At 36.7% G+C, this 16472-nt stretch overlaps 1 protein-coding gene across 1 annotated transcript in view; it reads right to left on the reverse strand.

Annotated features, from left to right (window-relative positions):
- CCDC7 (coiled-coil domain containing 7) overlaps positions 1 to 16472 on the reverse strand; it is a 485718-nt gene that overhangs the window by 397429 nt on the left and 71817 nt on the right. The window contains exons 7-8 of the mRNA XM_046679053.1: positions 10500 to 10561; positions 9362 to 9418 (exon numbers count right to left, since the gene is read on the reverse strand). Of these exons, the coding sequence (XP_046535009.1) occupies positions 9362 to 9418; positions 10500 to 10561 (119 nt within the window). The remainder of the gene's footprint in view (positions 1 to 9361; positions 9419 to 10499; positions 10562 to 16472) is intronic.

The raw sequence follows: 16472 nt of genomic DNA on the forward strand, positions 1-16472 counted from the left end.
CAATGAGGAAAGGACAGTATCTTCAACAAATGGTATTGGGAAAACTGGACGTCCACATGCAAAAGAATGACATTGGACTCTTACTTTACACAATTCACAAAATTTAACTCAGAATAGGTTAAAGACCCAAACATAAAACTTAAAACTATAAAACTCCTAAAAGAAAACAAAGGGGAAAACCTTCTTAACACTGGATTTGGCGGTAATTTCTTGGATATGACACCAAAAGCACAGTCAACAAAAGCAAAAATAAACAAAGGGACTACATCAAAATTAAAAACGTCTGTGGATCAAGGGAACAGAGTAAAAAGATAACTTATTGGATGGGAAAAGATATTTGCAAATCATGTATCTGCTAAGGGGCTAATATTCAGAAAATATAAAGAACTACTATAATTTAACAACAAAAAACAACTTTATTAAAAAATGGGCAAAGTCTTGAATAGATATTTCTCCAAAGAAGATATACAAATGGCCAAAGAGCATATGAAACAATATTCAACATTCAGCATTCAACATGATTTCTCTAATCATTAGAGAAATGCAAATCAAAACCACAGTAAGATATTACCTCACACCCATTAGGATGGCCACTGTTAAAAAGCAGAAACTAACAAGTTGGAAAGGACTTGAAGAAACTGGAAATGTTCTTCACTGTTGATGGGAATACAAAATAGTGTGGTGACTATGTAAAACAGTACGCTTTTTCCTCAAAAAATTAAAGAATTACCATATTAATCAGCAATCTATGGGGCCGGCCCAGTGGCATAGCGGTTAAGTGTGCATGTTCCACTTTGGTGGCCCAGGGTCCGCTGGCTCAGATGCCGGGTGCAGACATGGCACTGCTTGTCAAGCCATGCTGTGGTGGGCATCCCACATATAAAGTAGAGGAAGTTGGGCACAGATGTTAGCTCAGGGCCAGTCTTCCTCAGCAAAAAGATGAGGATTGGCAGCAGATGTTAGCTCAGGGCTAATCTTCCTCAAAAAGAAAATCAGCAATCTACTTCTGGGAATAAATCCAAAAGTATTCAAAGCAGGATCTAGAAGAGATATTTGCACATTCATGTTCATTGCAGCATTATTCACAATAGCCAAGAGGTGTAAGTAATCCAAATGTCCATTGATGGGTGAAAGGACAAAGAAAATGTGGTACATACAGACAACAGAATGTTATTCAATCTAAAAAAAAAGGAAATCCTGTTTCATGGTACAACATGGATGAACCTTGAGGACATAAGGCTAAGTGAAATAAGCCAGTCACAAAAAGACAAATAGTGGTGATTCCACTTACAGGCAGTATCTAAAGTAGTCAAACTCAGAACAGAAAGTAGAATAGTAGTTGTCAGGGGATGGGGGAATGGGAAAATGGGGTGTTGTTTATTCAATCTGTACAGAGTTTCTATTTTGCAAGATGAAAAAAGTTCTAGAAATCTGTTGCACAACAATACGAATATAGTCAATACTGCTGCACTGTACACTTAAACATACTTAAGATGGTAAATTTCAGATTATGTGTTTTTACCACTATTAAAATTTTTTAAATAAATTTTTAAAAATAAATACATGGGCTTTTGTTTCTGGTCAGGCATATAAAAAGCTTGGAAGTCGCCACTCAGTTATAACAAGGAAAAAGCTGAACAAACTAAAAAATCAATAACTGTTCATGAATCCATAAGAGAAGTAAAGTCACAGGGCAAACTGCTGTCCCCAGAACTAGAGAGACTGACAGGTGAATACAGAGAATCACAAAACAGCAGAGCAGTAGCCCATTAACTGCAAACTTTGTGGGAACCCTTGTAGGAAAATCTGAATTATAATTGACAAATTGCTAAAGAATCAGTGTGGGCAAGTCTGAGAGAGAGAAAAACTACATGGGGTCCCAGTCATGGCAGGGGGGGGGCACACTTTTCCAAGTTTTACCTCCTGAAGCTCTAACAGGTTCTCACAGTGAATGTCAAAGAAAACTCACTTTGGACTTCCAGCATGGGGAAGGGAAAAAGAACCATTTTGAAATACGTCAGAGTATCCTGTTCTTTTTAACAAGGTCTACCTGAGGAGAAACTATTTAACCAAAGTCTAACCTTCTGGGGTTTTATCAGAGGCAGACTGACCTGGGAGAAGAAAAACTACCCAACTCCAGGGAGCTCAACCCTTCCACATGGAGGAAGGAAACTACACAACTCCAGCCCACTTTAGCCATCCTGTCCCACTGAGAAGCACTGGTAAAGTTCACATCCAGGGGCACAGGCTCACCAAAAGACTGAGACCTAATCACAGGACTATAGAACATTTCCCTTCCCCCTCCCACAACTTACCACCAATTTAATAAAGGCTTATTCACAGCACTTCCTTTTACACAGTACATCACTTCCAGTTATCAAGAAAAAATTACGAGATACATTAAAAGGCAAAAAAACACATTTTGAAAAGACAGAGCAAGCACTAGAACCATACTCAGGTATGGCATGGATATTCGAATTATCAGATTCAGAATTTAAAAGTACTATGATTAATATGCAAAGGGCTCTAGTAGATAAAGTAGCATGCAAGGACAGATGAGTAATGTAAGCAGAGAGCTGAAAACTCTTAGAAAAAAACAAAAATAAATATTAGAAATTTAAAAAAGTAACAGAAATTAATGCTTGTGAGGAGCTTATAATAGACTCGACATGACTGAGGAAAGAATCTCTGAGCTTAAGGATATCTCAAAAGAAACATCCAAAACTGAAAGCAAAGAGAAAAAAGAAAGAAAAAAAAAAAACAGAGAATACTCAAGAACTATGGGACAAATACAGAAGATGTAACATACATGTAATGGGAATACCAGAAGAGAAGAAAGAGAGAAAGGAACAGAACAAATATTTGAAATCATGAAAAATGATAATTTCCCCCAAATCAACGTGAGGCACCAAACCACAGATCCAGGAAGCTGAGAGAAGACCATAAAGGATAAATGCCCCCAAAAATCACACTTAGGCCTATCATTTTTGAACTACAGCAAATCAAAGATAAAATCCTGAAAAAAGCCAGAGGAAAAAAAACACATTAAGTATCAAGGAGTAAAGATAAGAATTACATCTGACTTCTCAGAAACCATGCAAGCAAGAAGAAAGAGGAATGAAATAAAGTACTGAGTGAAAAGCTATCAACCTAGAATTCTGTATCCTGAAAAATTATCCTTCTAAAGTGAAGGAGAAATAAAGACTTTCTCATAAAAACAAACTGAAAGAATTTGTTGCCAGTGGACCTGCCTTGTAAGAAATGTTAAAAGAAGTTCTTTAAAGACAAGGAAAATGAAATAGGCCAGAAACTCAGATCTATATAAAGAAAGAGCATCAGAGAAGGGTAAGTGAAGATAAAAAAAAAAAAGTTTTGTATTTTCTTATTTTTAATTGATTTAACAGATAACAGTTTGTCCAAAATAATAATAGCAACAATGTATTTTATTATGTATGCTTATGTATGTATATATACATATGCATATTTATCCTTATGTATGCATATATATAAGTTAATGAATAACAACAATAATATAAGGGGCAAGAGTAAGGAATTAGTACTATTTTGTTATTATCAGGTACTCACACTACCTGTGAACTGTTACAGTGTTATTTGAAAGTGGACTTGAATTAGTTGTAAATGACTATTGCAAACTCTAGGGCAATCACTAAAAAAGTTAAAAAAAAAAGGAAGTATAACTGATATATGATAAGGAAGGAGAAAAAATGGAATCATAAAATGCTCAGCATATAACATCAGTATCATGGTGGCACAGAACGTCCCTCATTTTTTTCCGCCTCTTCAATAACAAAACTTCAGTACCATTAACGAAAGGTGCCTCTGTGGGAGTTGTGAGACCCAGTGCCATATGCCAAGGGACCCAGGAGGAGTCTTATCCCCATGTTCATTGGGTAACAGGCAGACAGACCTTGGTATTAGCTGTGGAACCTACAGGAGACTGTGAACCACTTCTGGGCCCTTTTGGCTGTGGTCCAGCAGTGGCTGCAGGAATGCTGATTTGGAGAGTCAAATACAGACAAGAAAGCTTTTGTGAAAGTACAGTATTCCAGAGGAGAAGTTCCAGCACTCTCCTGGAGAAAAAAAGTACGTGTTTGTATGCATTGGAAGGGGTCAGAGGATCAGCTTGACTTGTTGGCATCACTCCTCCCCCAAGGCAGGAGAGTTTAGAGCTAAATGAAATGGTCTGTGATTTTTCTCACTGGAGAAAGGTAGAGCTAGTGGACGAACACCCAGCTTCCCCAGCTATGCAGGACACTGCCAAGGCAAATCATTTCTCTCACAGCATCTTGAGTATTTAAACACGATATCCATGACTAGGGGGAGGAAGCAGATCAGGAAATCATCACACAAGATCCCCATAGGGCATTAAAGGGACCCTCAGTTTCTGCTGAGTGTCTTCTGAATTCCATCAGGAAGTCTGCCATGAGCCAGGGGAAAACCCCACCCACAGATTCCCCCAATGACACTCAGGCCTGTCCAGCACACTACCTGCCACCCATACCTCCTCCACTCTGAAGCCAGCTCACTGTGCACTGCATAGGGTGTCAGCAAGAACAAGCGCTGGTAGACAGGGAGCATGCACAGAAAGCAGGCCACAGTCTGCAGGCCAAGGAGAGAGCACAAACCTGAGCTGTAACGCCACTCTCGGGAAAACAAAAGAGACGCAATCAGCATTCAGTCTCGTGTGTTGTAGGATCAAGAGAAGGCATACAAGATTAAGAACTCTGCCACAAGAGGAAGCAAGAAGCATGGAGGAAATGTATCCATATAAGGTCTGAGGAAGTCTCAAATCTCTAGCAGGGCTGACAGAAAGTATTTCTTGCCTGAAGACAACAGTAAAGATTGGAGGAGGTGACTGCTACTTTAAATGTAAAGACAGCAACTCCAAAGAATGTGAAATCAAGGAAACATGACAGCAGCAAAGGATCACAATAATCTTTTAGTAACCAAAAATAAACAAGTGGGACTACACCAAACTAAAAGGTTCTGCACAGCAAAGGAAACCGTCAACAAAATGAACAAGCAACCTATCAAATGGGAGAGAATATTTGCAAGCCATGTATCTGGTAAGGTGTTAATACCCAAAATAAATAAAGAACTCACACAACTCAATAATAAATAAATATACAACCCAGTTAAAAAATGGGCAGAGGATCTGAATAGACATTTTTCCATAGAAGACATACAGATTGCCAATATGTACATGAAAAAGTGCTTAACAACACTCATCATTAGGGAAATGCAAATCAAAACCACAATGAGATATCACCTCACACCTGTTAGAATGGTTGTTAGCCAAAAGACAAGAGATAACAAATATTGGCAAGGATGTGGAGAAAAGGGAACGCTGTGCACTGTTGGTGAGAATGTAAATTGGTGCAGCCACTATGGAAAACAGTAAGGAAGTTCTTCAAAAATTTAAAAATAGAACTACCATATGATCCGGCAATCTCACCTCTGGGTATATATCCAAAGGGAATGAAAACAGGATATCAATGAGATATCTGCACTTGCATGCTTATTGCAGCATTATTCACTATAGCCAATATACTGAAACAACCTAAGTGTCCATCAATGGTTGAATGAATAAAGATAATGAGGTATATACATATACAATGGAATATTGTTCAGTCATAAAACAGAGAGAAATGCTTCCATTTGTGACAACAGATGGACCTTGAGAGCACTATGCTAAGTGAAATAAGTCTGAGAAAGAAAGATACTGTATGATATCATTTACATGTGGAATATAAAAAAGCTGAACTCATAGAAACAGAGAGTAGAATGGTGGTTACTAGAAGCTGGGGGTGGGGACAACGGGGAGATGTTGGTCAACATCTGGAGTACAAACTTCCAATTAGAAGATGAATAAGTTATGGGAATCTAATACACGTCATTATTCTTACAGATAACAATATCATACTATATATTTGAAAGTTGCTAAGACAGCAAATCTTAAAAGTCCTCACCACAAAAAGAAATAGTAATTATGTGACATGATGGAGGTGTTAGCTAACATTAGGATGGTAATCACATTGTAATATATAAGTGCATTAAATCAACACATTGTACACTTTAAACTTACACATTATTATATGTCAATTATATCTCAATAAAACTGAAGAAAAAATAGAATGCTCAATTAAATCCTCAAAAGGCAGCCAAAGAGAGAAGACAAAAATAGGAACAAAGAACAAAGGCAACAAATAGAAAACAGTAACAAATATGGTAGACATTAATCCAACTATTTCAGTAATCACTTAAAATCAAGGTCTAAATGCACCAATTTAAAAATAGAGATTGTCAGAGTGAATCAAAAAACAAGACCAGATATATATTGTCTACAAGAAAGAACCTTCAAATTCTCATTGCTGGTGGGAATGCAAGACAGTTTGGCAGTTTCTTACAAAACTAAACATACTTTTACTATACAATCAAGCAGTTACACTCCTTGGTATGTACTCAAATTAGTTGAAAAACTTACGTTCACACAAAAACCTAAATTTATAGCAGTTTTTTGTAATTGTAAAAACTTAGAAACAACCAAGATAGCCTTCAATAGATGAACAGATAAACAAACTATGGTACATCCATACAATAGATTAGTACTGAGTAATAAAAAGAAATGAGGTATAAAACATGGAACGACACAGAGGAAACTTAAATGCATACTGCTAAGTAAAAGAAAGACTGCATGATTCCAAATATATGACATTCTTAAAAAGGCAATACTATAGATACAACAAAAAGGTTAGTGGTTGCCAGAGATTCAGGTGGATGGAAGGAAAGATGAATACGTGGAACATGTGATTTTCATGGCAGTAAAACTCTCCTACAATATAATACGGTAATGGTGGATACATGACATTATACATTTGTTAAAACCCATAGAACTGCACGACACAAAGACTGAATCCTGTGTAAACTACGGACTTTAGTTAATAATAAGTATGAATATTGGTTCATCAATTTCAACAAATATGCCACACTAATGCAAAATGTTAATAATAGAACAAATTTTGTGTGGGGATAGTGGGAAGAATGGGTATATGGGAACTCTCTGTACTTTCTGCTCATCTTTTCTATAAACCTAAAACTTCTCTAAAAAAATAAAGTCCATTAATTACTAAATGAAGCAACATCAAGATTAAATGGTAGTTTAAAAAGAAAAAAAACAAGAATGGAATACAAAGGTAGCTTTTGTCTTATTGATTAGGCTGTAGAATCTAATGGAATTTAGAGAATGAGGAGGGAAGAAGAAAATAAAGTTTGGCTGGAGAAGATGAAAGGGGATACTTTAAAGAGAAAAAGAGAGTATACCAGTGAAAGAGCAATACTGAGAAAGAGTAGATCTATACCAGTGGGGCCCAGGGACTGAGGCAGCTGCCATGGGAAAAGATACTTAGGAATTTGTAAAAGGGTTTTCTCCATGTTGTGCAATGTAACCCTGTCCTCTGCTTCCCTTAAAAATCATGATGAACCCACATGTTGACTGCAGCATTATTTACAATACCCAAAATATGGAAACAACCTAAATGTCCATTAATAGATGAATGGATTAAAAAAATATGGTATATATATTACAATGGAATATTATTTAGGCATAAAAAAGAATGAAATCTTGCCATTTGCGACAATATAGATAGATCTTGAGGCCATTTTGCTAAGTGAAATAAGTCAGAGAAATAAAAATACCATATGATCTCACTTATATATGGAATCCAAAACAAACAAACAAATACAACCCAAGAAAACAAAAATCAAGCTCATAGATACAGAGAACACATTGGTGGTTGCCAGAGGTGGGGGTTGGGGAGTGGACAAAATGGGTGAAGGGAGTCAAAAGGTACAAATCTCCAGTTATAAAATAAATAAGTAATGGGGATATAATGTACAGCATGGTGATTATAGTTAATAATACCGTACTGCATATTTGAAAGTTGTTAAGAAAGTAGATCCTAAAAGTTCTCATCCCCAGAAAAAATAATTCTTTAACTATGTATGGCGACAGATGTTAACTAGACATGATCATTTTGTAATACATACAAATATCAAATCATTATGTTGTATACTTGAAATTAATGTAATGTTGTCTATCAAATATACCTTCAATTATATAAATAAATAAATTTGTTAAATTCATGAGAAAAATTTCTATTATTATATTTTATCCTTTTGGAACTTGGTTTTATGGTTGGAAGATGTGTTCCATTGGCCTATATGTGGGCACAGAGACTTCTATTTTTGTCCACGATGGAACATCAGGGATCAGAATTACCTCTTCACCTTAAACCAGTTAAAATCTACACAAGAAATATATGAAACAGCAATATTCAAACATCAGAAAACAGAAAGTGCAAGGCAGTAATCCATGACAGAAAGAAAACAAGAAGAAACAAGAAGAAAACAAGAAGAGTCTCCAGGCCACAACATAAGGAAGGGGAACACAAACAGAGTCTACTGGTCTCCTTAAGTTCAGAGACAAAGTTTAGAGTTTGGAGAGGCCAAAGCAGCTAGAATTCACAGGGCACAGTACTAGAGAGAAGACAGCAGCAGAGATTGAGAGCGAGCTCCACAGATGTACAGAGGGTTCCCACTGATGTAGAGAGAGGCTTCCAACATTCACTCCAAAGCTCTAGATACTACCCCACCAAGTCAGTTAGGGCTCTCCTGGATCAGAAGACACTTTGGAACATGAGAGTACTGTAGAATGTATAGCTGTCCCTGGTTTAAGCACAGCAACATTAGGGGTAAAAGCTGAAGTTGAAAGAGGGCAGGATTCCCATCAACTTTTGCCAAGCAAATCTTATTTTCCACTTTCAAACTGTACTCCATAGCATATATTACATGATTGTTTTAAAATTTTCTCCAGTGTTAAGACAGAAGCAAGGTAATTTCTCCCTTCTGTTGACAAGTAGTCAGAAATTTGACATACTAGTTCTAGCAGCTCTTTATATTCATGAACTGTTACATACTCAGTTGCAGACAGAGCATTAAGTCATAGTAACAAAATCAACAAATGATATCTTAAGTTTACAACTGCTCCACCTCAAGCCATGCCACCCCTGCAACATTTCAGTAGAATATTCGAATCACAACTAAAAGTCCTCTGTTTCGAGTGATATCATAGTACTCCTCAAAAATCAGTCTATTTTTGGTAGCATGTACCCTTAACTTGGAATTTCAATACTTCCTTGATAGCCAGCTCAATTATATGGCTCCAAACTCCAGGGAATCTATGTTGTTACCTTAGTAATTATTACTTTATAGAAAATTATGGAAATCAATGCACTCAACAGAGGTTATTAACACAACAATACTTAAATGAGTGGAAACTTACGTGGCTCACTTGCAGAAACATCTACAACTTCTTCACTTGAGTGGGTTTTTATGAATTCTGAAACAATAGTGAATTTGTCATAAGTTTCAAGTATCAATTATATGTATTGAGTTTAAATTTCAGAGTTTTTATCTTAAGAACTCATTGAAGAGAAAGAAGACTCAAAAAAAACAATAGAGCTGCAAACACTGTAGATCCTCCCACTCAGGCAACAAGTGGTAATATCTGTAAGAATGTGTGTAACAACTGAGTCACGTGAACTCATCATTTTCTCAACAAAACTTGTTTTTCCTCTTATATTCTCTTAGTTAATGTTACCATCACCTAAGGAACTGAGGTTCCTTTCATATCCAATCACCAAGTTTTGCCAGTTTTACCAGTAAATATTTCTCAAATCTGCCCCTTTCTTCTCATTTACCTGTGGTCTAATATAAGCACTTATCACACATCTAAGATACAGCAATAACTTTCCCTTCTTACTCACAGTACCCAAATCTAGCTCCTACAATGTGGCCAGAAAAATCTCTTTAAAATTAAGTCCAATAACATCTCTTTCCTACAAAAAATCTTCAATTCCCTATTGTATATGAAAAACCAAATTCCTTAGCACAGCATCCAATCTCTCTGACAAGGCTCTCTCCTACCTTATCCCTACCTATTGCTTCATACTCTAACACCATTCCAGTTGTAATTCTCTATTCATGCTATTTGTTCATGCTATATTCTCTTCTTACAAATATCTGCATTCTTTGTTTGACTAAATCCTACTTATCCGTTTAGGTTGCATAAAATCTACCTAACTCCCTCAGGTTGAACAAATTGGCTTCTTTCTGTGGACTCTGCAAATTACACATACTTTTAGCATGCATTACACTATATCAAAATTCCACAACATGTGCTTTTGTCCTTACTAAGTTGTGGATTTTATGGGGGTCACAACCAAGTTTTATTCATTTTGTACACTCCCAGAACCCAAAACATAACTTTATTGAAAATATAAAACTCACTATTGAATATCTTTTAAAATTTACTATTGTATACTTTTTATGGCTATAAATTTTAAACTATAAGTCTCAAAGTGGTAATGTATTTAGGAAACCCTAATGCTAAATGCTAAACATGTATAAAATATTATCACCTTCAATTTTCTGCTTTACATGTTCGTGACGTTGTACTGCATCTGATGGCTTTTCACTATCTCTGTTAAAATTTCAATAAATAAAACATTTATTTATTATCAAAGAATAAGAATTTAAACTACACTTAAGAACTAGAACACATGCTCTAGAGATAGGCAGTTTGTAAAACAAAATGTAACATATTCTTAAATATTATTCACAGACATTAAGGTAAGTTAATTAGTAACAAGTAAATAAATATAAAAATAAAACTACGTAATTCTATGAATTCTATATATTGCATGAACATAATTAGGTATACCAACAACATTAACAACAAAAATAGCAAAAGTAAATTGGGTAAAAATATGAGATTTCTTTTTACCAATGTATTATTAGTGGTGTAATCATTAAGAGCACAAGTTCTAGAGTCAAACTGCTTGGCTCAAAACCTGCTCTACTGACTTACTAATTATGTGACCTTGGGTAAGTTACTTAACCTCTCTGAACTTAATTTTCTTCATCTATTAAAATTGGCGACTTAGAGCACCTATCTCATAAAGTAGTTGTAAAGATCAAAGAATACATGTAAAGTTACTAGGAAAATACCTAGCATACATCAGACACTTAAATTTCAGTTATTAATATTAATATATAATCTAAATCTACTTTTGTGCCTCACAATATGTAGCTCAAGTGAATGTAGCTGAACCTCTGGACCAAGATCTAGTTATGCAGCACCCATTGGAGCCAAGTCAAGTACCAGTTCTTTCATTCCTTTCAGTCTAGTCATTGACAGACAGAGATATCAATAAAGTAATTGCATAGTAAATAGCAGTCCCTCCTAATTATGAGTACTTCCTATTTTAACACTATAAAATAAAAGTGTTTTGTATATGTTTAATGCAAAATATGGCTGTTTATAAATGCAAAATTTTACTTCAATAGGTTACTGTACCAGATATGGCTCAGGATAACAGAATAACAGAACAAATCAGTTGGAGTTGATTTAACTCAGATATTCACAAAAATTACATATTTATTTACTGTTTATTACATGTGATAGGAAATACATAGATGTGTGACTGCTTCTGATCTTGAAATAACAGTCTTTCAGGGAAGACTTCATGAATGATAAAATTAATAGATTATTATTAATAAATTTGTAATGAATCATTAATTAATTCATAATAAAAATTACTAAATGTATGATTCACTGCCAAACAATGGAGAACAAAAAAGAAGTAACAAAGGAAGAAATAACTGTAAAACAGGGTTTCTCAACCTCAGCACTACTGACCTTTTAAATAATTTCCTTATTGTGGGCAGAACTGACATCTACCAAGAAAGTGCCAGCAGCATCCCCCTACTCTTGAGTTGTGACAACCAAAATGTCTACAGACAAATATCCTGTAGGGCTCAAAATAGCCCTCATTTGAGACTCACTGCTATAAGGAAATAGCTCTACCATGGCACTCGGTCAACATTATACAGGTCCACATAAGCTACATAGGCAAGGTTTGACAGCGGTCAGACCGAAATCTTAGCAGAATGCCCTGCAATTTCTCCTGGAGAAAGAGAAGAGAAGCCTGGTGGTAAGTCTCCATGAGGCAGTTTCTCATTGCTTTCTTGTGGAAGACTGACACAGCCCATTTCTCATCTATCTCCCCAATTTCAGTTGACTACAGAACTTTCTATCCCTCTTTTCCTTAGAGCACAGTTGAAGGCTCCTGCATAAATCTATAAAGCTGCACAGCTGTAGTTTAGATTTTGTTTCTACACGGCAGAGCAACAAATCACTTGTCTGGTCTGTCATCTGGTCCCTGCTGCTTCGTGTACTCCTATGGAACTAGGAACATCAGCAGCTGACACCATGCTGATCTTGCTCTTGCTGTCTGTGAGTAATAATGCTTTATTTGTGCCCATTGTCTCCTTACCGGCCTAATATATGGAAGTATGACAAGCCAATCTCATGGCTACCACTGTGCTGCTCTTTTGGACTGCATCACTGCTTGACAATCACGTAAATAAAAGCACTGCTTAACAAAATAGTTTCTCAGATATAACAATGAAAGGAGATAGAAAATACCAAGGAAATTTAGTTGAATGAATTGGGAAAGAGTTGGGCAGATTATGAAGTTTATGAAGATTACGAATCAAATATACTAAAAAATAAATTTTGTTCATGCAGACCTCTCCCTGGGAGAAAAAGGGCTGATATTCATACAGATATTCAAACAGTGGTATGACAGTATCATTGAAATTCTCCTGATCCAGTTGGTAAATAGCGCTACCCTGAGCCCTTCAAGTGTATCCAACTGCCCTGGCACCTCAATCTTCCCAGGATCCAGCACCTAAAGAAGTAATCTTTGGCACAACAAACAGTATGCAGCACCCTGCTCCCGTGCTAATATCTATTCTAATTAGTTGGTGCTCATATTATCTTGGTTCTTCATATTTTTGGTATTTTCACCAGGAACAAGACGGTGCATGCATCAAGAATATAGATTTAAAACACACACACACACAACACACCTTTTTTTCTCTAGTACAAAAGAAACTTACAAAAGGAAAATTATAACTTGGATGGAAAATAAAAGCAGAGTGGAACTAATACCATTGAATAAAAAGTGAATAGACTAAGAGGGCTGACATCAAAGCAATGGACAAAAAAGTATAGCAAGCCAAGGAAATAAAGCTATACTAAGTATTCCTAATAAACCTGGTAAAACTGAATTATACATGTTTTCCTAAAATATCTGACACTGTAATAAAATAGTTTCTTGTACTCTATATGGCTGGCTAGGGGTGATTTTATGAATGATTCATTACAATAGATGGAGTACTAAAAATAACTGTGGAGCTAAACTGGAGAGAGACAACTAAGTACTACAGAGACATCTTATTTTAAATTCATGATTTCAAGTAGGCTTTAAATATCACCAGGTAATTAAAGGATACCCTAATCCATTCACTCCTCCACTTAATGACTATTGAAAATCCTCATCTCTCTCCTCGCCTCTCCTATCCTATCCTCATTCTCAGCTGACGATCTTTCTACTTCCCTGAGAAGACTCAACCAATCAAAGGATGATTTCCACAGGCTCCTACACCACATCTGCCCTCTATCAGCATCTGCACCCTGATACTCTGCCTTCCTACCTAGTTTCATAAATGAATTATCCAAGCTCCTATGCCATCTTCTCTCACTTATTCAAGGATATTGTCCCAGCAAGTCTCCTTTGTTTCTTTATATCATAAATCTTTTCCTATTTATTGGATCATTCCTACTAGCATATAAACATTCTATTATTTTTCCTAATTTATAAAATCCTTATTTTGTCCCCAGCTTCTTCCCCAGCTACTATGCTATTTTTTTCTCCCTTTTGCAGCAAAATCACTGCAAAGAGTTGTCTTTGGTTGTTGTCTCCAATTGCTCTCTGACCAGAGACGTCTCATAACAACTGCTTTTCTCAAGGTCAACAATGACATTTCTTTCCGAATCCATTGGTGAATTCTCAGACCTCACCCTCTTGACCTATCCAGAGCATTTGATCAGACCTTCTCATAGTCACACTTTTTTCACTTGTCTCCTAGGACACTACAATCCAGTAGTTTTCTTTCTACCTCACTAGGTCACTCCTCCTCATTCCCCTTTGCTAGCCCTCATCTTGTCTCAGATTTCTTAATGCTGGAAAGACCTCAGAGATCAGTCCCTATCCTCTCTTCTCGATTTACACTCACTCTTTTCATGATCTATCTACTCTTAAGTTCCATCTATACACAAACAACATCCCAATTCCTATTTCCAGCACACACCTCTCTCCAAAACACCAAAATATATATGTAACAGCCTACTCAAATATGCCTACAACATTCCTGACATCTCAAAATCAGTATCTTCAAAACAGAATCCTTGGTCTTCCTCCTCAAAACCGGCTTCACCAGCCTACCCGAGTGAAGGTCACAGCAATTTCATCCTTCTGGCTGCTTGGGCCAAAAGCTTTGAACTTATTCTCGACTCTTCTCTTTTTCTCACACCCTACATCCAATCCATTCAAGAAAGCTGACTGACTTTACCTTCAAAACATATCCAGAATCTCAGCACTTACCAACTCTACTGCACCCACTACCCTGATGTGAACCACCATCATCTCTTGCATGGCTTCTTGCAAAAGTCTCCTAATTGGACTCCCTGCTTCTAATCTTGACCCTCTATAGTCAATTTGCAATACAGCAGTCAGAGCAATCGTTTTAAAACATTAAGTCAGATCATGTTACTTCTCTGATCAAAACCCAGTATCTCCTTAGGGATAATCAGAATAAAAACCACATTTTTTTTAAAGGCATAAAGGGTCTTCCATTTATTTGTTCTTATATGATCTGGCCCCGTTACTTTCTGACTTCATCTCCTTCTACTCTCTCCTCACTGTTTCTGCTCCAGCCACACTGGTCTGCATGATTTTTCTTCAACATGCTCTGCCTTTTGGGCCTTTGTCCTGGCTGTTCCCTTTGCCTAGAATGCTCTTACCCAAAATATTAATATGGCTAATTCTCTCATCTTCAAGCATTTGCTTAAATACTAATTTCTCAGTAAGGTCTAAACAACTTACTGTATATAAAACCCCAACTGCTACCCCCACCCTTGGTATCCCAATCCCCATTTTCACTGCTCTTTTTCTTGTTTCCATACATTTATCACCTATTAGCACATTACATAATTTACTTTTTTATTATGCTCATTTTATTTATTGCCTGCCTCCCCCATTTACTAGAATATACATTCCATCAAACCAGTGATGTTTCTTTGCTTTGTTTGTTCTCTGACATATTCTGAATGTGAATGACAGCTCTTGGCACATATTAGGTGTTTTGGGTACATATATTAGTCAGACTTCCCCAGAGAAACAGAATCAATAGGACGTGTGTCTGTGTTTGTGTGTGTACATACATATGCATGTATGTGTATACATATAGAGAGAGGGAGAGACAATGAAATTTATTTTAAGGAATTGGTTCAAATGATTGTTGAAGCCTAGTAAATCCAAAATCTACAGGGTAGGCCAGTAGGCTGAAGACCCAGGGAGGAGTTGCAGTCCAAGTGCAAAAGCAGTCTGCTGGGAGAATTCCTTCTTTCTCAAAGGACAGTCTTTGTTTTATTAAGGCTTTCAACTGATTGGATAAGGCCCACTCACACTATGGAGGGTAATCTGCTTTACTCAACATCCACCAGTTTAAATGTTAATCTCATCCAAAATAGAAACATCTATAGTATCGTTTGACCAATTATCTAGGCACCATAGCCCAGCCAGGTCAACATGTAAAATTAACCATCACAGAACATAAATATTTTTTTAATTAATGAAGAGATATAGTTTGAATCTTAATAATCACACCCACCGCTACTCCTCAAAACTTCACTGATGATGACAGCAGAAATGAACACCAATTAAAACAGGGTACCTTCTATCTGTCATTCATAGCAGGTTTTTGTAAAAAGTTAAATGATTTATCAGTCGCGATTTGGCAAGAAATAAATGCATAGTCAAACTGGATAACTTAAGAAGACTTTAATAAAGGGACTGTTTGCAAAGACATGGGCACGATATAGCAAAACCACAAAAACAGTCCAGTCTCCAGAGGCTATTAACATCAACGAAACCATTACTTCCCATAGGCCAGAAGTGGCCAGGAGAGGGAGCAATGACAGAAACCTAGAGAAAGCTGTGGAGAAGGGCTGCTGATCAGAACTACAGCTTTCCATGGTAGGAGCTATGGCCTTGCCATGGTACCCAGCCCTTGGCAACCCCACAGGGAGAGACCCTGAAGAAGAAACATCCTACCCTTACTTTCCTCCCTCTCTCTCTCTCTAATATCTGGCCAGTGTTCTCCATGGGCAGAATCCAACTGAAAACAAAGGGCTTGAAAGCCCACAGACAGAGTCCCCATAGACCAGATTCCCAGCGTGAAAAACAGGGTATACAGAAGGGTAA

This window comes from Equus quagga, chromosome 12 (assembly GCF_021613505.1).
Source record: "Equus quagga isolate Etosha38 chromosome 12, UCLA_HA_Equagga_1.0, whole genome shotgun sequence".
NCBI lineage: Eukaryota > Metazoa > Chordata > Mammalia > Perissodactyla > Equidae > Equus > Equus quagga.